The following is a 24135-nucleotide window of genomic DNA, read 5'->3' on the forward strand; positions in this document are numbered from 1 at the left end:
TCCTGAAAGGTTAGTGGTATTATTTGTTTAGATACTAAAATAACCAATGGAGTTTTTCATATATCATTTTAAACTAAATCGGCAGTATATATATTTTTAACTGGTCAGTTAGGTTTTAAATGATTAGTTTTGGGGTACTACTCTATGCATTTCTGTATTGTTTCACAGCAGAGTTAATATTTTTGAGGTATAACATTGATATATTTTTTATTTTCAGCTGTTTGTGTATTGTGGATTATATGATCACAAAATAGAAACTTACAAGATCAATTATCTAGCTAAAGAGAAGTCATCAGTTAAAAGAATCAAAGTTTACTCAGAGGTCTTTATAGAATCTCTTTACTAAAAACAGCTTTGAAATTTTTAGATTCAGCTAAATTTGACAGTAATGAAGAAGATACTGCTTCTGTTTTTTCACCATCATTTGGTCTGAAGCAAACAGATAAAGTTCCAAGTAAAACAGTAGCTGCTAAAAAGGGTATGTGCTTTTATTTGATTGTGTTAAACATTGCATAAGCCATGTAGGGATAATTGATGTAAAATGAAATTTAATATAATTTGAACTATTTGTGCTAGGATGTCACTATAATAATGTTAAAGTTTAAATGAGTATAAGGAGAATCTCTCATTTTAGAAAATGGGAGACAACTATTAAAATGTTTATAAGACTACATTTTAAAGCTATTATAATTATTGAATGCATTGATATCTAAAAGTAGTTTTCTGGTAAAGTTCCTTGTTAGATTTTTAAAGTGGATTGAAATCTTCTCTTATTCTAGTAGCCTAATTCTCTTATCTATGTCAGTCTTGCCTCTGCTCCTTATGTGACAGATTGGTTAGTTCAGTTAGGATCCTGTTTTTCTCTGTGAGTCATGTAATTTTCTTCTTAGCCTTAGATCATCCATGAAACACCACGTTGATTTATAAATCTATTTCTAGCACCAAAGTATATACCTTGGTCTTTTTGAAGGAGATCAGTATTGGTCTTTTGTGTTTGGAAGACAATACTGTACTTTGAAAGATAGATTTAACTGAGATGCTGTATAAAACAACAAATAAACAATACAGGCTGTTACCTAAGGATCTTAAAAATCTACACCATGCCACACCATTATATTTATTTATGTGTCGAGTGGAGCAGAATAACTATAAAACTCCCTACTTAAACTATGAATATATTAAGACAATGGTGACACTGATTGGCTGTAAAAGAGTTTCTCTAGCCACATTGGGTTATATACCCATATCCCATTGCCCTTAGCTCTTCAGTACCCATTGACCAGCATATACATTCTTTGCTGGAGGAATTTCTCTTTCCAGTTGTGCAGGCATATTAATACTTTCCTGCCCTCAGCTATGCTTAGTTGAAGGCAGGAAAGTATTAGTTTAGTGACTGAACTATTACTATGAAAGTAATTGACCCAACTATTCTGGCCTGTAAATAGCTTAGTGCCCTTACCTCTCAGGTAATCGAACTCTGGGATATATGTTTTATACTGGTTCCTCCAAATTCTCCCTCTAATGTTCTTCCAAAATATAATTCCCATAAAATATTTCAATAAGAAGACACATCATGTCTCACTGAGATTTTCTGTATTAGTCCTAAATTACATGTATTATTATACAAGTTAAATTCTGTAATCCCAGTTGTTTATGGCACAAAGGCAACCTGTATATTCAGATAATTAACTATGTTTGTTTGGTAGTGTTGAAAATTCGACTGCACTACAGGTTTGGAAAACTTGCCGAATAAAAACATAATCCCTGTTACCCAGCTTTGTCACATTTTTGTTCCTACTGTAGGGAGCCTCAAGATTCTTGTGGTAGATTTAGTCATTAGGATTCAAAGTGGGGAAAAACCATAGTCTTTGGCTCCTACCACCATAAAGAAGTAGAGTTCCTTGGATGGGGTTATTGCTGAGCCGTAGAGCGCTAGCCTCACACATGTGAGGCACTGGGTTCGATCCTCAGTACCACATAAAAATAAATAAAATAAAGATATTCTGTCCATCTTAAAAAAAAAAAAAAGGGAAGTGGAATTCCTCCTGCTGTTGTCTAGTGAGGGTACCTTATCTCTACCATCTTAGATTAAGACTAGGAATACATTTTCCATAGACTCAGCACTGATTTTTAACTTTTAATAAAAAATCTGCAATTAATTTATCTATTCAATACATAGATTTCCAAATTAGATTTTACTACACAAGTAAAAATTAATGATCAGTTTTTATGAAGAACTATAGATGAAGCTAAAAAATATACTTTATTTTTAAAACAAAATACAACAAAGTAGAGACCTTCTATCTGTTGTCTATTTATCTAGGATTTTCATGTATTTTTTTCCTTTCTATTCATTATATTTGAGGATTCTATAAAAATGTGCTTTTCTGGGCTGGGGCTGTGAATCAGTGGTAGAGCGCTTGCCTTGAACCTGTGAGGTACTGGATTTGATCCTTAGTACAAGATAAAAGTAAATACATAAATAAAGATATTGTGTCCATCTATGACTAAAAAAATATATTTTTAAAAATGCTCTTTGCCCATTCTAACTTATTTTCAAAACTAGAACTTAACATGTAGTTGTATTTGGATTATAATTTGTCAGATGTTAGTTTTTTGTCATGACTGTATTATATTTAAAATTGTTTAATTCATTTTAATGGCCCTTAAAATATCTCAGTTGAATTATTTAAAAGCAAATTACATGTAATTAAATAAAAAGCAGGTTGTCGTCTATAAGAAATTGTTTGCCTTTACACTGGCATCAAGCAGAGAGAGACCATGTTATTTAGGGCCACTCCATTTTTTGTCAGCAGTAAGAAATTTCATTGTTTCAGAACTCACTTCAGTTATTTTGTTGATCAGTATATTACAATGACCGATGAAATGGATATTTGCTTAATAGGAAAACCATCTTCAGATACAGGCCCTAAGCCCAAGAGAACCCCCAAACAGAAGAAAGTAGTAGAAACTGTGAACTCTGATTCTGATTCAGAATTTGGCATTCCAAAGAAGACTACAGCACCAAAAGGTGAGGCTTATCTTCATATAAACCTTTAAGATATGCCATCTGGAAAAGATTGATTTATTTTATTGGCTTTAGAGAGTCTGGATACCTATTTTATTTTAAGCTGCTTTCCTCCTCAATAAGCAGTATGTCTAAGAATCGGTATTGAGTTAGAGCCTAAAGGAAATAAAGCAATTAGTCCCATCACTTTGTTTTACCCATTAAAACACAGAGATTTAACTAGGTTAGTTAAGAATTCCTAAGAATTGTTTAAAGAAAAGACCTCTGCACCTAACTCACTAAATCTTTGCCTTCAGAATGGAAAAGATAAAGATATTGAATATATATGTGAGACTGAATATATATGTGAGGCTTAACACTCAGAGTAAGTGCTTCAGCCTTTTATAAAACTAAAGAATATTTTCATCAATGTATTTGTTTAAGTATTGGTTGGTAAGAACTATAAAACTATAGGGAAACTAGGGCACATATAAGTGTAAAAAAGAATCATGGACTGGGACAGGGGAGGTCAATACTTAAGGTATACACAGTTTGAAACCTTCACAAATTTAGAAGTGATACTTCATTGATTAATGAGATCAACTATGATATCCCAAGATTATTTAGGCTGTCTTTTCTTACCAGTATAGTGTAGATCATAACTATCATGGCATTTAAGATTTAGAAGTGAAATTTATTTTTCTTTCTTCCTCCAATGATGAAAATAAGAGGTTACGTAGGTTTAAAAATAATGTTGAATGTAGTGAGTGTAGGTTTGACAATAAATATGGATTTGACATGTTATTTTTTATAATTAATAGCAGGGAATTTATTCTAACACTGCTAATCTAAGTGGGATCTACAGTTTTACTTACCTGTGATAAATATAATTGAGAATAAGCATCTTGTGTTAATTAAACATGCTATTAGATTTTTAGTAATTCATGTTTTATATTTTTAAAAGTATTGTTCCAAAACAAATTGGAAATTAAAAGAAGTTTTTACCATCATATGTAACTTAAGCACTCTTGAAAGGGATTTCCTTCCCAGGCCCAAGGACCACATACATAAAATGCCAGTATTTTATTATCAGGGGCTTGGTCATTAAAATTTGTCTCCAGGAATTTCCCACTAGTTTAATAAATGTATTTGTGAAATATTTTTTAGTCATACTGACACAATAGAATTAAAAATCAAAGTGTATGTCTTCTTGGAGATCAGATTACAGTGCTGCATCGGACATGCCTAAGAAATGATGTTTTGCATTTGTTTTTATGTTGTATTTACCCTTGGGAGGAAAAAACCTTTTGTATTATTTTAAGGTAAAGGCCGAGGGGCAAAGAAAAGGAAAGCTTCTGGCTCAGAAAATGAAGGCGACTATAACCCTGGCAGGAAAACATCTAAAACAACAAGCAAGGTAATAAAAAATGTTATTTTAGTGCATAACCATGCATCTTATTTAAGCTGATCTCTAACTGACTTAGTTGACTTATTATTGTCTTGTAATATCTTGAAACCTAGCACCATATCAATAAGGGGCTTGTATACAGTTGAATAATTACAAAGTATAAATTTACATAATTAGCACACTTATTTAAAAACTAGACCTATTAATTAACCTCCTTAGAATCTTCCTTTTTATCCACTGAGCTGTAGTAGTTATATCTTATTTGAAAAATACTTTCTTTTTAACTTGAAAGATTTGTGGCTAATTTTCTCAATTGACTGACCCTTTTCCAGAAACACTCTTTTAAAGGTAAATGAGTGACATCAGATGTTTCTCTCCACCCTGATTTCTCTACCTATTAGAACTTAGAAATATAATTGTGTACATTTGTAACTTTGTGATACTTTTTTACTTCTTTCATTCAGCTGTCTTCTGTGACTCTTATATATTTTTATAAACTGTTTTACACACTGTACATCATGTTTTTCTCCCAAGTATTCTTGATACATACTCAAAAAGGAAGTTTGAACTTTTACTAGTTTGGGCATTATTCGTATTTGTTAGGTAATATATAATATTTATTTTCAGAATCAATATTAAATATAGAAAACTACCAAGGTGGCAAATTTTGTATTGAATCCTTTTATTCCTTCCCAAATGGGTTTTAAGGCTTAGCATTACAATTCTGATTTTCAAAGCACCTTTATTTGTAATACTTTTTAAATGTAAGTGGAGTGGATGTAATAGTTTTTAACACTATTTTCTTTTTTAACTTGGGTTTTAAATCAAAATTCTAGAAACCGAAGAAAACATCTTTTGACCAGGATTCAGATGTGGACATCTTCCCCTCAGACTTTACTTCTGAACCACCTTCTCTGCCACGGACCGGTCGGGCGAGGAAAGAAGTAAAATATTTTGCAGAGTCTGATGAAGAAGAAGATGTTGATTTTGCAATGTTTAATTAAGTGCCCAAAGAGCACAAACATTTTAACAAATACCTTGTGTTGTCCTTTTGTCTTTTCTGTCTCAGACTTTTGTACATCTGGCTTATTTTAATGTGATGATGTAATTGATGGTTTTTTATTATTGTGGTAGGCCTTTTAACATTTTGTTCTTACACATACAGTTTTATGCTCTTTTTTACTCATTGAAATGTCATGTACTGTCTGATTGGCTTGTAGATTGTTATAGAATATGGTGCATTAGCACAGATTTTAATTGTCATGGTTGCAGACTACAGACCTGCTTTTTGAAATGAAATTTAAACATTAAAAATGGAACTGTGTTCTCTGTCTCTTTACTGAAGAATAAAAAATAGTAAAAGCTCCCACACACTTTTAAAATAAATATATTTTATTCTTTGCCAGGAGACTCCATGGAAAAAGGTAAACAGTATATGAACATAGAAAGCATTGTTAAACAATCTCAATGTACAAACAGAGCCAGTGAAAGTACATCACAGACTTACTAATATAAAAAAAAAATCCACTAGTGCTTAAATGAGAACTAATAAACTGACACTTGTATCTGTTAACCACTCTACCACAGCTTTCACTCTGCTTCATAGTGATTGAACAAGGTCAAAGGAGGCAGATTCAATGCCCATGCCTTTTGGGAGTTAATGTTAGCCCCTTGGCATTAAAAAAAAAAAAATCCCAATATCAGGCATGAATCAGGAAAGACACTAGTTACATGGTCCAGGTGGTAGACCAGCCTAATTATCCCATGAAATTTTCCTAATGGCTTGTGAAACAGGTAAACAAAAACTTATTAACACTGAAAAGTGTTTTTGCCTTGAAGGCTATCATTACTGTAAAAATGTATTTTTTTTTGTTTTGTTTTTATTGTGAATTTGTCATTAAACAAGTAATAAACCACTTTTAAGTTAAAGTGACATTAACAGTTGAACAAATGACATTTGATTAACTGAACTGGCAGTTACACTGATACAGAATTCTCTTCTGCTAGTGCAGTGAATTTGTATACTTTTACTGGGCAACATGAAATAAAAGATGCAATTGAGAGCATCAAAAAGAGCAAGGACAAGCTTCCATACTAACTAAATTAGAATATCTTGTCATACTGTACAATAGTCCTATTTCCTTACCTTGATGTCTTGATTATCCATGAAGAAAGCAAGACACTGATCTTTTTGAACCTTTCTTAGGTGGACACGTACAGTAGTCTATTTCATAACCTTGGTGTCTTGGTTACTGAGTATGCAAGACAAAAGGAAAGCACCAAACATACAGTTTAGAAAGAACAGAGCCGTACTTCTGTATGTACAAAGTCCTCAGAAACTTAACCAGGGCTAACTCATTTTGACTGGGTCTTTGCCATGCAATCTTGACTGTTCAAAGAGGAAAATAGAAGCTTTATTTAGTTTCTGGTTGCATGAAATGGCTGATTTTTAGAATTTGAAAAGTCTGTATTTCTAGGTAAGTTACACAGTGAGGAGTATATATATTGATACATACGAAACTTCTTGGTCCTTCTTGAATTTTAATATATTTTCAGTCCAAAAACTAAGCAGCAGTAAAAATGTTTTTCCTTGCATTTTAAATCCCGGAACTGAAGGTACTGAGGAATGTTTGAAGTAGCTGGGAAATGTCTTATTGCACCAGTGGTGACTGACTGACCCCACTGTTTTCCACTGAGCTGGGTGAAATACTGGGACTGTGCTCTGCTGTGTTCCCACTTGAACTTGGGGTCAAGGGTTCATGTCCTTCAGAATTCTCCAGCATTTCCTGAATAAGAGGTGGCATTGATCCAGGAATTTCCATTTTCAATGTAATTACACGTTCTGCACCTTTTCAAAAGAGATAACAGAAATCTGGTTAAGATAAGGACTCACAGTAGATTAAAAAGGGACCAACTTTTCATCAACTTTAACAAGGGTGTTTCCTCAGACTAAGGAAGGTGTTATAAAATAGATCAGTGGCTTTTATCTTTGTTGAAAATGATGCATCCATTACTGTAGTTCTCAAATACAGACATGAGTACATTTGGGAATATCATCCAGCAGAAGTGATGTTAATGCGTTCTGTAGTTTGATGCCCACTGGGTTCTTTGGGGGTGTGGCTCTGGAGATGTAACCCAAAGGCACTTTACCACTGAGCTACATCCCCAGTCTTATTTTAAATTTTGAGATAGTTGCTTGGATCCTCAATAAGTTGCTGAGGCTGGCCTTGAACTTGCTCACAGCTTCCCATGCTGCTGGGATTACAGGCATGTGCCACCATGCTTATCTGCAGACTAGGTTCTTAACAAGCTCACGGTCACAGTGGCTGAAAGTCTGAGTTTATGGCCACAGTAGCTGATACTATTGCTCCTCTTGAAAACAGAGTATTGTGCAGGCAATACCTCCCAGAGGCTATCCTAATTTTACAACAGTAAAACATGTTTGCTTTACAGAAAAGCAGCAGAGATGTGGTGACGTGTTTACTTTGATAGTTCCAATGCTTCAGTTTCAGGAGAAAGTGTAATTCACAAAGGTACATTCCCAATAAAAGATGAGACTATCTTAAAAATGAGACAGTTGAAAGAATGCCAACTATCCACAACTGGAGAAATTGACTTGAGTAATCAATGTGTGGTGGTTTTCAATAACTTAATCTAGGATTGTAATACCCATCCAAAAGCCGATAGCCACGAGTGGGTAGTTAAACAAATCCATTAAATAAAATAAGATTAGAAAAACAGTACCTCAGAGGAATTAGTTACATTTGATGCTTGAGAACCATGTGTCCAGTAACCACACTATTAGTGTGCATTGTGGAGTATTTCCATAATCACAATAAATTTCTATTATGTCTCACTGGCCTGCCTATCTCTAGAAAATGATAATTTAACACTCTGATTTAAAGAAATAAGGATATATTCATAATTCCATTTTTCAAGCACTGGAATCTGTCTTTTGTTTCTTAATCCCATGTTAGGGATGAACTTAGAATCTCTCATTGCAGAAACCTCTTAGGAGCTTGAGAATTGAACCAAGCCAATTCACTGTGGTTTTAAGCACTCTGACATGCAGGGTTTGTTCCTTGGCCTAGCAAGGTCTCCAGGTATAGAGGATGCAAAAGGGAAAGAAGCCCGATAAATCAAAGCACAACTGGTAGGAGGTATAGTTGCCGAGTGATCTCTTTATATAGAAAAACCCTACTCTTAACAATTGTGGTATGGCTCTAGGTACTTCTAGAATTGCTCCAGTAGCCGCAAAAATTGAAAATGACTAAATAAAGAATATAGCCTTTAGGAAGGCAAGAATTCCTTTGCTTAGAAGTGTGCAAAGTATATCTGCCTATGCACAGGAGAGCTATGGGTACAACCATGAAGAAACATAGAAACGCTTAACCAGTAACCATTTCCCTAAGTTCTGTTCAATTATCTTAGGGTTCAGATGTTCAGGGAAATGGATATCAAGTTTATATAAACCAGACATGAAAGTTGGAGTGAAAGGTATAAAACCAGAAAATTAAAAAGGCTGTTATATGGTACAGTCTCTTGAAAACAACGTTTTTCTAGTTAGTCATGCAAATTTTAAAACTCTCAATGATCTATTAAGATCACTGGGAACTGGTATGTATTTTTTTCTTCTACTCTTAATTCTATGCTAGATATTAACATGTCTCACTGAAGAAACTTCTTAGAAGGAGCTTATGAATTGAGTAAGTTAAGATTTGATGTGTGTGTGTGAGAGAGAGAGAGAGAGGGAGGGAGAGAGAGAAAAAAAGAACTTAATTCTTTTTGATTTCAATGAGAGATAAGTTCTAAAACTTTTAAAAAAAAGTGGCTACTAGAGGCTGGGGTTGTGGCTCAGTGGTACAGCATTTGCTTAGCATGGGTGAGGCACTGGGTTCAATCCTCAGCACCACATGAAAATAAATAAATAAAAATAAAGGTATTATATCCACCTACAACTAAAAACAAATAATAAAAATTTTAAAAAGTGGCTACTAAACATCCTGAATGAAAACATGGAGTTTCAAGAAACAATGCCACCTGGTAAGGCCCTCATTTCCACTTGGTGACTCCAGTACAGCATGGAAGGCATACCTTTAGCACTGATGCTACGGAGATCTGTGATTTTCATTAAGATCTTTTTAGTGCTTCCAGCAATGGTTCTTGTAGTTTATCTACTTTTGTTGGTTCCTCAAGGTCCTGGCGGTCTAGATACCAGGAAAAGAGTATTAATATCAGGAATGGAAAGGGTTATATATTTTTCAGGCTAGAGGATTCCTGCCCATTTCCCCTCTTCCTCGATTCCTGTTCCTACTGTATTATGACTTAATTAATTTGATGATTCAATCACATTTATTTGAATACATAGGCATCTGCTTTAAAAAGTGATTCTTAAAAATTGTCCCACTCTGTCAGAAGCACAGAAGCAAGATGCCTTGGTTGCTTTCGTCCCAGGGAAAGAATTACTTCTCATGACCAGGAGATGTCACTACTGAACTGAACCTTGAGCCTTATGGTTAGAAAAGCAAGGTAAATCTGCCCCTTAATTAAAGCCATTAGTTTCTAACCACTTGAGATTAAGCCTCCTGAGCCAGCAGGGGTTACTACAAAGAAGAATGCCATATTTTTTTGAGTCCTCCAAGGATGGAGGAGCCCAAGCAATAACTTGTATTCCCAGCCACTATATTAACAAACAGAACATGCAAGTCCCTTGGGTCATCATTAAAATGTCCCTAAAGTAATCTATTTTACAATCGTCGATCTTCCCTTTAAAAAGTACTGTGGCAATTGGAGAAATAGCCTTTTGGCATTTCTCTCAAAGCAGAAGGATCCCAAACACTGTTATGTAATTTATCACAACGTGGAACAAATACAACAAACCCAAACATGAATGCTTGATTCACAGGCTGTTCCCCATGCAAAATGGGCATGAGGGGTTTCCCATAAATCATAAGTTATTATTCATGGAATCTCATGAGCATTTTCTAGGTAGTTGGTACCTCCACAGATTAAGCAGATGGCACTGAGAAGGCCTGTTTCTGTGTCATCCATTTCCAAAGGCAGGAGCTGGTTGGCAAAGGTGAACACAAGATCAGTCAGAGGACCAAATCCAGCATTGTGCATCTGAGTTCGATTTAGGGTAAGGCCATCTGAAAAAGTCATGGTGTCTTGTTCTGGGGTATACCTGGTGCAAATTCTAAGAATCTGGAAGAAAAAAAAAACATATATTTGATGGATTATCTAGAGGCCAGTCTATCCTGAGATCATCAATCAGATGTAAGCTTGAAAGAAGTGAAGATTTCCAGGAGCTTATGTATCACATGGAGTAGTCTTGCTTCACTTTGGTAAGTGTCTTCTCCAGCTCTTTTCATTAAATAACTACAAAAGTTTAAAAAAGAAAAAGGGCTATTTAGGGAATGGTAAATAAAACACAAGAAATTGAAAAATAACTTTATACTGAAAGTAATTCATTTAATTCAAATAAACATTTGAACTGCTACTGTGTACCACATCCTGTGCTACTTATCTCTCAGGCACTGGGCCAGGTGCTAGGGATAAGATGAATAATACTCTATTTTAAAGAGCTTATTTTATACCAAAAGATAACTAACATCTATTAAATGCCAAGTGTTGGACATACCCTATACTCACTCTCTCAAACTTCTTGGTAAGGTATTATTCTTATTTGACAGATGAGGGATACAAGGCTCAGATAAGCTAGGTCTGATGTCATGGTGAGAACCTGTGATTGAGTCTGACTTGAACCAAGTTAGGCCCTGTCTTCTATGATATCTCTGCTCACACAGACACAGGAGTAGAACCAGTAAGGCATGAGGGAGCTTAGAAGGAAAGCTTAGGTGTAGCCAGGAGGGAATCAAGGGAAGATCCATGAAGAAGAGGTATTTCAACCCAGGCCTGACATCTAGGCAGGATTTCTATGGGCAAGAAGCCTGGGTCACTGCAGTCTCTTGGTCCCACGAGATGTCTCCTTCCTAGGAAGTCTGCCGTCTTCTTGACAGCTCACTGCACTGTGCCCCTAGGCCTCACTGGGAATGTGACCGGCTGACTCAAACATGCTTCTAGGGACAGTCTGTTCTAAGGTTCCCTCTGCCCTCAGTCCTGCTAAATAGCTCTTTGCACTCCAGAGCACTCAGCCACCTAGAACTACACTGTTCTTGACCAACAAGGGTGAAAGTCTTCTGCAGAACAAGTTTACATACTTTGCTTTTCCTTCTGGGAAAGTCTCAGAGTTGCTAGAGAGAGAGAGAGAGAGAGAGAGAGAGAGAGAGAGAGAGAGAGAGAGAGAGAGAGAGAGAGAGAGAGAGAGAGGTGTGTTAAATGCACTCTGGACAGAGGTGACTATTCCAGAAGGTTGAGGGAACTGAGTTTTTTCCAGATGCTGTACTCAGTTTGGAGGTAACCTTCATGAATGTCTACTTCTGTGTCAACCTGAAGGAGAACAGATGTGATCTGAAAGGCCAGCATCCTTGCAGTTCCATGGCTACGTGCAGAGCAAGTGGCCCTCTGAGGAAGACACCTACAAAGGAACTGCTCAGAGGAAAAGCACCCGCCCCCCCCCCCCCCCCCCCGGCCCGCACTGCCCTGCCCATAGTCCTACCAGGGTTCCTAAAGCAAAAATTTGTGTCACATCTTTCATCTTGTCAGGGAACTGCTGGGCTTGGAGGAAGGACACTTCCATGGGCAAGGCCATCTCGAGAGGCAAGGTGATCAGCAAGAGCCTCCCACCCTCTGGACCACAGTAACCAGGCGGCAGGGCTGTTGCTCTAGACAGCACACAGGCTCCTGTGCTGGCTCTGGCTATCTCCAAGACAGTGACTCAGGAGCTGGCCATCTTCCCACACACAGGACTCCAGTGTGAACCTGGAAGGAGGCACCAGGACTCCCCGTGGAGGGACTTGGCTCTGCCAACAACAACAACAAACCTAGTGTCTTCCTGGTTAGAATCCCGAGAAGAGCCATTAGCACTTCTCACCCTCAACACCTAGGAGCTAAAATTTCATTCATCTCCTACCCTGTGCCAGGCCTGTGCCAGGTAAAGCACTTGCATGTGCTACCTCTCACCCCATATGACAGACAAGGGAACAAAGCCGAAGGGCTTATCCTAGGTCACATAACTACTTGGAGACATGAATTGATTGAGGCTGTTTCCAGAGCCTGTTCTCTTACCCATTGCTCAAAGTTGCCTCCTGTCTTTATGTCAATATCCAAACTCAGACACCTCTCTACGGTTAGCTGACCCCTGGCCTAGTGTTGATTGGACGTCAGCCTCATTTGTCCCATTGGCTGGTGGCTCTGTGCAGCATGCAATCTGCACAGCTATTCGGTGCCCCACCTGGTGTCCGGGAGTGCAGAGCCTGTGGCCTGGAAACAGAAACTCCACGGGACAGGGGAGAGGAACAGTGGGGGTCAGGCCCTGTTCTCAATACTTCCTAATGTCCCTGTCGTATAGCCATGTGGCACAGTGAACTGGAAAGTACCCCATTGTGAGATCATGAACGTGAGTGATTTATCATAATATCACAGCGAGCTCTCATCTCACTGGACGGGTGGTCATGTTCCCCTCTCAAATATTTGTCCAAGGACCTCTTTGAGACAGTTCCATCATTTCCTCTAGGTGCCTGACTGGCTGATCTGTCTCACCTCATCTTGGTAGCTAAGGGGGTACGAAGCCATTCCCCGTCTGAGTAGCAAGGAACCCCAGACATCATGGAGCACACACATTCCCTGAAAGCCCAGGACGTAAAGCATGGTGCCCAGGACCACACAAGCAGTGGTAGGATGCCTCAAGTTCCTTCAGCTCCTGGGAGAAACCTGAGGAAGCGCTGGCTCCCAAGTCAGTACACTCAATACCCATAGGTTCAAAACCTCCAGACACATTTATAGTCCGGAATCACATGGATAAATAACTCTTTGCACCTTTAACATTCTATTGAAATGGGCATGCGTGGGATCTGTCCCCCAGAAGAATGAAGGAACCCAGGGATTTGCTGGAAACGGAACAACTATACTTAGGAATTGGAAAGTTGTCAGCTGCTCGCTTGAATTTAATTGCAAACTGCAGCATACTAACTCCCTATTTGGAGGGATTTTCCTTCCCCAAAGCTGGACCGTGTCTGGATTCTGATGAAGCATTTAAACTATGTTCTTTCTCCCAGGAAAACTCAAAACCAAGCATAAAGGGTGCATCCAGAGACGGACGCACGTGGCCTGAGAAGAGAGGGTTGGTTCAATGTCATCTTTTATCCAAGGAGCCTTCTTTCCCTGGCTCTGCCCTGCAACAGGCCGGGCCCAGTGTGTAGCATCCTCCTAACAGCTACTGGCTGCTGCTGCCTTCAGAGAGAAACGAAGCAGTTTCATTCTGTCACACTGAAATCAAATGCCAGAGGCAACCACCAAGCTCTTCTCTGGGATGAAAACATGCTTTGTTTGAAAGGAGGGTATCTCCTCTCGAAAGACCAGCACGCAGGCCCCACGAGAGGGGTAAAAATAGCCTGGGCCAGGCTGACGCACCAAAGGAGAATCCTGTGGGACAGCACAAAGCTCCTGTTGATGGTCCAGGCTGATCCACTCCGAGGCACAAGAACCCTTTCTTCCTGCCTTCGCCTAAGACAACCATGTGTCTTTCTACCACTTTGAACAAGCACGTGCCTGCTGTGTGCCTCCTTGGAGCAGCCTGATTGACAGTCTTGCAAAAAATGTATGTAGGAACCCAGAGGCAGAGCCACAGACTCGTCCACCAACCAGCCAGTGCCTCTCCGCTGGTGAGTGCCTTTAAGGACTCCTTCATTTTCACCCCTGCTAGAGAATATTATGAGGTCAGTCCACAGCGGCCAGCACACTCCATCCAGCAGAGTAACTGTTCCTTGCTAAAAACAGGCCTAATGGCTTTCCGTTGGTCATCTTGAGATGCTGCCAGGCACACTGTTGTCTCTGTTTTCCACGATTTGCCCTTGATCTTCACGTGCCTGACTCTGCTTACGAGAGCTCAGCTTAAAGTTCCGCTTCTCAGAAAATACAGTTGGATATGTTTCCTAAAACCCATTTTTCTGTGGCTGCAGATTGTCAAGTCCCCCTCAATCTTCAGATGACTAGGACCCTCACTGGCTCTTTGACTGCAACTTTATGCAAGATGCTGAAACCAGGACCATCCCGCTAAGTTAGCACCAGACTCCTGACCCACAGTGACCTGTGAGATGACAAGGCTCATTGTTTAAGCTGATAAGTCTAGTGGTTACATATTATGCGGCAATAGATGTCTTCTTAGAGCTCAGTTTATCCTGCTCTTGAACTAAAGACAAATCAAACTATACCATATATTCTCTATGTGTCTGACTTTTGTTCACTCAATATGATGTAAGAGTCCCCCGTGTTTGGTGTATGCAGCAGGAGTTCATTTTTTTTCCCCTTGCTGTACAGTATCCTACAGCATGACCCACCATCCTGTTTTGTTTTCTTTATAATATTCTGTCACTTTCTGGGTTTACTGGCCTATCTCCCTTCTAGAATATAAGCTCTGAGAATGAGACTGCTCTCGATCCGTCTTGCTTTCTGCGGTGTCATTAACATCTAGGACAGCATCTTCCACACTGCAGGCGGTTAATCAATACCTGTTCAATAAATGGACAGGATTCCCTCAGCAGGCTCTCCTTCGCCTCATAAGCAAATCGCTCAGCTTTTCATCAAAGGAGAAAGTGCAAATTGCTCAGCCTCTTTGTCTCTATGCTGATTGTATTTGAAAGTTATGGGAAGATCCTGATCGGATTTGACTACCTGTCCCCAAGTGCTTGTGAGAGAGTTTCAGCCAGATAATAACAACAATGACACATATAGGGCACCCAGAACGTTCTCCCAGTGGACCTGCCTCCGGCCTCGCCCTCTGGGAGAAGGAAACCGACGTGCTGGATTGCACTGGACCCGCTTTCCAGACCGGCACTCTAGCTGGCCACTTTAAAAAGAGAAACAGGTGAAGTTATTTTAGTAATCTACTTTGGACATAGTATGTCCAAAACTGTTTCAAAATGGAATCAATATTTAAAAAAAAAAGTCATTAAGAAAAAAAATAGTTACATTTCTGAATACTAAGTTGCAATTGCAACTTCAGCCACAGGGCAAGGTCTTCCCTGGCTACGGGTGACATGTGGCGACTGAAGAGGGCAGCGCAGCTTCCCAGGCTGCCCGGTACTTCACAGTTCACAAGGCAATGGGGCTTCCCGGATACTGATGGGGATGATGGTGACGGTTTGCTTAAAGAGGCACTTGCTGTGAGCCAGGAATTAGTTCATTCTCCCAACAACCTAACTGGGGAGGAGCTATCATCATACCCATTTCACCGATGAGTAACGGAGGCCCATAAAGATCAATTCGTTTCTCTAAGCTCTTAATAGTTTCCACGTGGCAGGGCGAAGGTTTGAACCCAGGGAGTCTGGCTGTGGCGCCTGCTCCTGGCTCACTGACTTTCTCACTGTGGCCGACCAGGGAACAGGTCCAAACTCATGGGCAGGTAAACTGAGGCTCGGAGAGACACAAAACCTCCTCCTCCTGGCATAGGTGACCTGACACAATGCTGAAGCCTGAACTCAGGCTGTGGGCGAACTCAGGCTGCGGGGCTCAAAGATGAGAGTTTGCTCCTCTGCAGCCTGGACTGGTCTCTACTGAGTCCCTGGGAAGGGGACGCAAGGTCTGCATGGGAACGACCCTCCGTGGCCGCCACACGGTCTCCAGGACCTCAGGACTCACAAATCATGTTTTGCAGTGATGCAGGCAGCCCTTTCTGCGTCACCAGAAGCCAGGTGCCGCTGTGACTGGCATGGGAAAGTTTTCCTTGGGGAAGGGAGGGCAGAGAGCAGGAGTGCCCCACAGGGCAGGACCTCCTCCCGGCATGCACAGTGCGGTGCTTAGACAGCAGCACACAGGCTGCGATTTGAAATTTCATCCTGATTTGTGAGTGAAGAATCCGTGTCCCCGTGGGGTTGAAATTTCAATGTCAAAAGCAGAGTTACTTTTTGAAACTCACTCTCCCCCACAGACTTTTAACAAATCCTCTTCTCATCAGAGAATTGCTCCATGTCTCCATGTTCATGAAGGTGATTTGACGTCCTGTTATGGTTTGGATGTGAGGTGTACCCCCAAAGCTCATGTGTGTGCGACAATGCGGAAGTTTAGGGGAGAGATGATTGGGTTGTGGGAGCCTGAACCCAATCTAGTGAATTGATCCCCGATGGGATTAACTGGACGGTGGCTGAGGGTGGGTAGGCAGGGTGTGGCTCAAGGACGGCCATTGGGAGCAAGTCTTGGGGTAGAGACTTTGCATCTGGCAAGTGGATTCTTTCTCTGCTTCCTGATCACTTAGGAGCCACTTCCTGGGCCACTCTTCTGTCATGGTGTCCTGCCTCACCTCAGCCTTGAGCAATGGAGCCTGCTGTCCATGGACCATGACCTCTAAAACCATCAGCCCCCAAATAACTCTTCCTCCTCCACAATTGTTCTGGTTGGATCTTGATTCAGAGGCTGAAAACCTCCTCATGGAACCCTCATGGGGTCTTTGGTTCCCCCCAGGGGTGGTCTCGGGGTCCTCGTTTATAAAATGTGGATGATAACAGAACCTGTGAGGATGTACTGAAGCTCAACAATTGTAACACGTAAGGGGACTGAGGCTTACCAGGCACTGAACACTGTACCACATTTCACTTTCTCCAGACCCTAAGAGGAAGCGTACTATCACCTTCATCTTAAATATGAGGAAACTGAACATCAGACAGGGGTAGTCATTTACCCAAGGTCACACAGCTCATAGGAAGCAGAGCCAGAGTTGGAACCCAGGCAAGCTGGCTTCAGAGACCACACCTGAGCCCCTCTCCAGAGCTGGGGCAAGCTGAAGAGGAGCAGGATGAAGGGGCAGCCGTGTTTGTGGACGGAGTAGGGGTGGGGCAGGGGACATAAGTACTGTGGTAAAACTGGGGACAGGACCAGGCCAGGTGGAAGGACAGGGCCTCATCTCTCCTCTCCACCATCACGTTCCCGGTGACTGGCCCACACAGTAAGTGCTCAGCAAATCCATGTGAGAATCATTTCTTCAACTCATACGCACTCAGCACCTTCTGACGATACAGAAGGGACATCCACACCACCGTCAGACCCTGGCATGGCTCCCTCAACACCCAGGGGGTTTTATGGCCCTGAGAATGGAAATGTACATGCCTGCCTGACCTCAGCTCCTCCTGCTTCTATATTCCTGGCAACACGTAAGATACCAGCTAATCTATTGATGTGCTTCTTGGCCATCCCTCGCCAGCTTCCCCCACCCCTGAGAAGCCAGGAGTAAGAGAAAGGGAAAGTAGTGAGAGAGGGAGGAGGAGGAGAAAATGGATACAGAAGATGTAGTTGCTGGCACAGTGGCGCACACCTGTCACCCCAGCAGCTTGGGAGGCCGAGGCAGGAGGATGGAGAGTTCAAAGCCAGCCTCAGCAACAGCAAGGTGCTAAGCCACTCAGTGAGACCCTGTCTCTAAATAAAATACAAAATAGGGCTGGAGATGTGGCTCAGTGGCCGAGTGTCCCAGTACCAAAAAAAAAAAAAAAAAAGAAGATGCTAAGATGCTCTTCTCTAGGATCTTGTGATTAATTTCCTTTGCTACAAATTCTTAGAAATGAGCTCTTGTCTAGGACCAAGTAAGTCTACCTTTTTCTCTGTCTCATGTGATGGGAGGTCTCTGCCCTCCCCCAACGAGGGCTTTTTCCTCTTCTTCCAGTTGAGGTATGGGATTGTCAGCAAAAAGGCACAGTCCTCTGAGAAGCAATCACATATTGAACTAACCCATGCACATGCATGAGTCTCCAGCTTTGCCCTCACTTTCCACACCAATGGCCGAGCGCGTGGTAGTTGGCTTCTGCCCACGATCGCATTTGATTCCATTTAGGAACTGCCATATTCGACACCGACACCTTATTTGCTCGATTTTCTCTCCACTACATAGGTAAACCGAGGCTTGGAGAGCTTCTGCCTTGCTCACTGAGGGGCTGAGGGCTGATTCTTGGATGCACGGGCCAGTTGGAGGAGCCGTGTGGGGCAGCCGGGAAAGATGGCAGCCCGAGGAGGCTGGGAGGGGATCTGCGGGGGCGATTTAAATCTCACGGAGACCACATCCTGATCACTGAGCGTGCGGCTTTGCAGAAACAAGACAAGACGCTTTCCTGTGGGATCTCAAAGCATCAGCCTTTCCAAAAGGCTGGGGCTGGGACTGGAAAATCATAAACTATTACCATCTGGCAAGACTGAGAAATCAGCAGAGGGTCGAGGCCAGAGCAGGAGCCTCGGGAAGGCTCCAGGTCCTGGGGGGTGTGGTGGCCTCGTGGTGCAGGGGTGTCTGAATGACACAGCATTTTTTTGGGGGGGGGATGTGGACTCGATTTGCTGTGTCACCTCATAGATCACTCATCCACTGTAGGACTCTGAGGCTGCTCTTATGTGACAGTAACCCAGGCTACTATCTTAGAGGGCACCCTGAGGCTGAAATCCGACGGAGCGTTCCATTTTAAACACCTGTCAGCAAAGCACTAGCTAACAAGCCCAGCAGCATCGCTGCTTCTTACTCCAGTTGCTCACTCTCAACATCATCATCGATGTGCCCCAGATTCTGTCAGTCTGGCTGCTTCTCTCCCTGTGGCCCATAGCTCTCACATCTCCACCACTCCCAAAGGGTCCTGTTCGTTTCCTGTCCTCTTTTATACCTTCTTCAGGACTCTGGAGTCAAAAGACTGGGGTTTCGAGGATGGGCTCTGGTACTCGCCTGCCTTGGTGACTCACCCGGCCTCTAGCCCCCTGATCTGTAAAATGGGCTGAATCTCCATCCCTCACAGAGTTCTGTGAGGCTCAGAGGATGAGGGTCAGCAAACTCTACAGGTGAGTGAGTGCTGCTCTGATGTCTTGGCTCTTCTGAAAGCTTCTGAGTTTACTCAGACCCTCTGACTTCATGAGAAGAAGAAAACATTTGCTCTCAGGATCTCTGGCACCTGTGGGTGACTGGGTCTCTATGAACACCCTTCCTCAGATCTAGTTAGAAAATCCAGGGTCACGCAGACGTTCGTTTCCTAATGACCGTCCTCTGGCTTGAATGTGTCTTCCACATTTCATGGGTTGGAAATGGACACAAATTCCTAGGTTGACTAGAGGTGGGCCTTTGGGAGATAATTCGGGCTAAATAAGGTCATGAGGCTGGAGCTTTATAAGAAGAGGGGGGACCTGAGCTGGCACCCGGGCTCTGGATCATGTCATGATTCAGTAGAAGGCCCTCACCAGATTCTGAGCAACTGTCAATGCTGGGCTTTGGGCTTCCCAGCCTCTAGAACCACGAGCCCCAACGAACCTCTATTCTTTGTAAATTATGTGTCTCGCGCATTTTGTTATAGCAACAGAAAATGCATCAAGATACACCGCACCCAGGGTCCTCTCTCCTCCTGAGTGGATTGCGTGTGTGTGTGTTTAATGGCAATAATGGTTTCTGCTTTGCAGAAGGGTTTATACCCCAAAGCTATGAAAGACATAATAAAAAGAAAAATCCATGCTTTCAAAGCACCTCAAGGGTTCCCTATTTTCTAATCAATCCTTCCACTTCCTCCATAGGTCTCTCTGCACACCCTCCACCCCGAGGCATGGCACATCCAGCTCCCATGCCCAAGGAAACAGTCCTGGCCAGAACTGGCCACCCTATTCCAGAAGCCTCTACCGGGCAGAGAAGAAATGGACATCCAGCCAGCAGAGGCCAGCAGAGACCAGGCAGGAGAGATGTGACAGAAGCCTCACCCTCCCCAAGGCTCTAGAAGCTGCAGGGTGACAGTGGCAGGGAGCCCAGAGGCACCGCGGATCCCCCTCGTACACTCAAGGAAACAGGCCCCCAGAGGTGCTATGGACTCTGTGTGTCCTGTCCCCGACATTCCTAGGTTGAGCCCCGGCCCCCCAGGCGATGGCATTCAGTAGGCCTGGGGAGAATCAGGTTGAGATGCGGTCAGAGGGCAGGGCCCCACGAAGGCACTGGTCCCCCTGTCAGGAAATCAAAGGACCAGAGGGAGGCGCTCCTCTTGCACACTCTCTGCCCCTCCTGAGGACACAGCAGGAAGCCATGCATCCGGGACCCAGCAGAAGAGCTTTCTCCAGGCACCCACAGCCCTGGCTTAGATTTCCGGCCTCTTGAGCTGAGAGCAAAAACCTGCGGTGGCCAAGGCCACCTGGTGTCTGAAAGGTCAAGAGGAAGGGGTTTTCCCCCAGGCCATAGATGGAGGTGGTGCTGGGCTGGGAGGAGGGGCTGGAGCCAGGGTGCCACCGTGCCACCTCCCATCAGCTGGGCCTGGAGAATCCTCATGGTCTTTCCAACACCTCAGGGCTGTCCATGAAGGGGTACCAATGTCCACTGCGGCAGGGGGAGCATGAGCGACAGAGAGGAACGTGATCCTTCTAACGAGTGGCCTGGCCTGTGCTGGAAAGAGGCCTCTTAGGAGGCAGGCAGCAGGCCGTGGGCAGAGGCCTACGATGGGTCCCTCTCCCAACATCACGCAGGGGGTTCCTAGGCTGGGCACAGTCCAGGGAGCCCCTGAGCTCTTGGTTATCGATAGAGAGAGGAACAGATAGGACAGGACTTAGTGGGCACAGCGGGCAGCAGGCTCTCAGTTCCCTCCTCCCACCGGCCTCGCCCCCAGGAGGGGGTCTAGAGCTCCTACCAGGATGTCCAGGCAGGCAGCCTTGAGCAGGGTGATCTGGTCTGCGATGGTCAAGCCGGTGAAACCTGGCAGGCGTTTCGCAAACTCCACGATTTTAATAATGCACTTGGTGGCCAGTTCACTGAATTTGTCCCAGAGGCCCAGGTCCAGTCGAACTCGATGGTCAGCACTGGAATTCTGAGAGAGAGAGAGAGAGAAAATGCCATCAGGTGTGGTTTCTGGAAGCCCAACACGGGCAGAGAGCGCACGGCATCTTCTACTGACGGGCTCCTGTTTCACTCCGACCTCAGAGCTCCTGGGTGGCAGGATCCATTTTTAGCCTGGATTCATCCTTTCCAAATGCTCAGAATTGTCTCTGTGTACCACCGGATAATCACGTAACAGACGAGGGCAAGTTTCTGGGTATGCAGTTATCCAGCTAATAAATGAAGTTGGGATGACAGAATGAGGACTTACTACTTGTGTAATAACCCTGTGAAACGGGGACACTAGGCCCTGACCATCAGGGGTTGATAATGTCTTTAAAAATGGGTAACGAAAGGCTGGGTGTCATGGCACAAACCTATAATCATAGTGACTCAGGAGGCTGGGGCAGGAGGATCGAAAGTTTGAGACAACCTAGTGAGGTCCTGTCTCAAAATACAAAAATTTTATAAAAATTAAAAGGGTTGGGTGTAGCTCAGTGGTAGAGCGGCCCTGGGTTCAATCCCAGTATCAAAACAAAACAAAACACACACACACACACACACACACACACACACACACACACACACATAACTGGCCCATGAGGGTCCTGACGAAAATACACACCACACCGCACCACAGTCTGGCCCAAATCAAACTTGAATCAGATGGAGCCTCTTGATCTAACAGCAGGAAATCCAGGAATATCAATATATGAGTATAAAAGACACCACAGAAATGCCACTGTTGGGGCTGGGGATGTGGCTCAAGCGGTAGCGCGCTCGCCTGGCATGCGTGCGGCCCGGGTTCGATCCTCAGCACCACATACAAACAAAGATGTTGTGTCCGCCAATAACTAAAAAATAAATATTAAAAAATTCTCTCTCTCTCTCTCTCTCTGTCTCTCTTAAAAAAAAAAAAGAAAGAAATGCCACTGTCCACCTCCAGAGTTCTGGAAACTCTATAATACCAGAGAATGGGTTTCTTCAAGAAATGCACTTGGATAAATGAAATGGAGCCATATCTATGGATTAAAAACCCAAATGCTTCAATACTGATAGATGAGAAATGGGTCTGGGTCTGGAATGTTCCACAAAGGCTCACGTGTTGAAGGCTTGATCCGCAATGCAGCCGTGTTTGGAGGTGGCCCTGCGGGGCGTGATTGGATCATGAGGGTTCTGACCCCATGGGTGGATGGATCCATTGAGGGAGTAAGAGCTGAAGTGACTGTTGGGAGGTGGTGGAGGCTGAAGGAGGTGGGAGTGTGTCCTGTGAGGGGCATGCCCTTGGGGACTCTATGTTGTTCTTCGCCCCTTCCTCTCTTGCTGTGCTTCCCAAAATGCCACGAGGTGAGCCACTCTGCTCCACCATGTCCTATCTGCCATGATGTTCTGACTCACCACAGGCCCATTGCAATGGAACCAGCCAACGCTGGACTGACACCTCTGAAATTGTGAGCCACAATAAAACCTTTTCTCCTTCAAAATGCTTTTTCTCAAGTATTGTGTCACAGCAATGAAAAACTAACACAATAAATAAGCCTTGATAACAACTATGCAATGAAGGTCAGACAGCATTAATAGGAAGAAAACAGAGATGCATGCCATGATGTGAATAAAACTTAAAAGCATCATGCTAAGTGAAAGCACATACACATACACACACACACACACACACACACACACAACTATGTTTATATTGCATTCTGGAAAAAGCAAAATTACAGCAATAGAGCATGAATCAGTGATTTCTACGGGCTGGGACTGCATGGTGGTGAGGCTGCCCATGAACTTCAGGAGGGAACTTTCTGGAGGGAAAGAAATGTTCTGCACCTTGACCATAGTCAGGCTTACATGACTGGATATTTCTGCCACATTCATTGAACCATATCCTTAAAAAAAGATAAAAAATCGCATCATGTAAAACACATTCCCCAAACTTGATTTCCAAAAAAAAATTATATATTTAGGAGATATTCCAGATGAGATTTGAACCTGATCTGAATCCTGATTCAAACACACTGTGAAGAGATTGGAACAAATATGAGAAAACTCAAAATCCGAGAGATTAAGGCATTGGAGATACCATTTTTATTTTAGGAATGGTAAAGTAAAATCATATTTTATCCGAAAATAAAAATCACACCGATGGTTTGTTTGCAGAAGTTCCTCTGGCTTAGAATATATGTTGAAATGTTTACAGATAACAGGATGAGAGGTTGATAATTTACTTCAAAATAATAGATCGTAAGGAGTATGTGTGTGAGGGCTTTAGAGATAAGGTTGCCTGTGTAGCAATAACAGGGCTTCATGATATACTATTCTTCTAACTTTCAGGTTATACTTGAAATTTTTCATAATAAAAATAAAAGACAAAAAAAACCCCTGATCATAATAATACTTCCACAACTAAAAGGCTGAGATTGTCTGAGGCTTTGGGTGCTACTGTGGCCTCATGCATAGTAGCAGATGAGCCAAGGCTCCCAAGGGGCAGGAGCTGTCCCAGGGTGTACGGCTGGCCCAGGTCTCAGGGAGGCGACTCTAGCCCAGTGCTCCTGCCTTCCAAACATAGTGATGGAGGCTCAATTCTGAGACTTTGTGATGGGAAGAACTAAGGAAGAGAAGTTCTGCCAGAGAGAGCAAGGATTGTCAAAAGCTTTCACGCGTCTACAAAGGAGAAGAGACAAGATGACAGATGGCAAGAGAGAGGAGGAGTAGCTCAGTCTTAAAAAACGATGGGCTGATGGATACAGCCTCACCTGATACATTTTTCTTTTTTAAATCTAAGTTGATTTGATTTCTGTCACC

At 42.7% G+C, this 24135-nt stretch overlaps 2 protein-coding genes across 4 annotated transcripts in view; one reads left to right on the plus strand and one right to left on the minus strand.

Moving 5' to 3' along the window:
• The window catches only part of Top2b (DNA topoisomerase II beta), a 64656-nt gene extending 58917 nt beyond the window's left edge, over window positions 1-5739 (plus strand). For 2 of the 3 annotated variants that reach the window (XM_078038282.1, XM_078038283.1), the window contains exons 33-36: window positions 368-478; window positions 2906-3031; window positions 4330-4424; window positions 5252-5739. In XM_078038282.1, the coding sequence (XP_077894408.1) occupies window positions 368-478; window positions 2906-3031; window positions 4330-4424; window positions 5252-5419 (500 nt within the window). In that variant the 3' untranslated portion in view covers window positions 5420-5739. The remainder of the gene's footprint in view (window positions 1-367; window positions 479-2905; window positions 3032-4329; window positions 4425-5251) is intronic. The other variant, XM_078038284.1, reaches the window with a different exon arrangement.
• Window positions 5740-5789: 50 nt separating this feature from the next.
• Rarb (retinoic acid receptor beta) overlaps window positions 5790-24135 on the minus strand; it is a 707451-nt gene continuing 689105 nt past the window's right edge. The window contains 5 exon segments of the mRNA XM_078038286.1: window positions 5790-7263; window positions 9510-9557; window positions 9560-9622; window positions 10415-10619; window positions 21146-21322. Of these exon segments, the coding sequence (XP_077894412.1) occupies window positions 7067-7263; window positions 9510-9557; window positions 9560-9622; window positions 10415-10619; window positions 21146-21322 (690 nt within the window). The 3' untranslated portion in view covers window positions 5790-7066.

Source organism: Ictidomys tridecemlineatus, chromosome 2 (genome assembly GCF_052094955.1).
Source record: "Ictidomys tridecemlineatus isolate mIctTri1 chromosome 2, mIctTri1.hap1, whole genome shotgun sequence".
NCBI classification, from domain to species: domain Eukaryota; kingdom Metazoa; phylum Chordata; class Mammalia; order Rodentia; family Sciuridae; genus Ictidomys; species Ictidomys tridecemlineatus.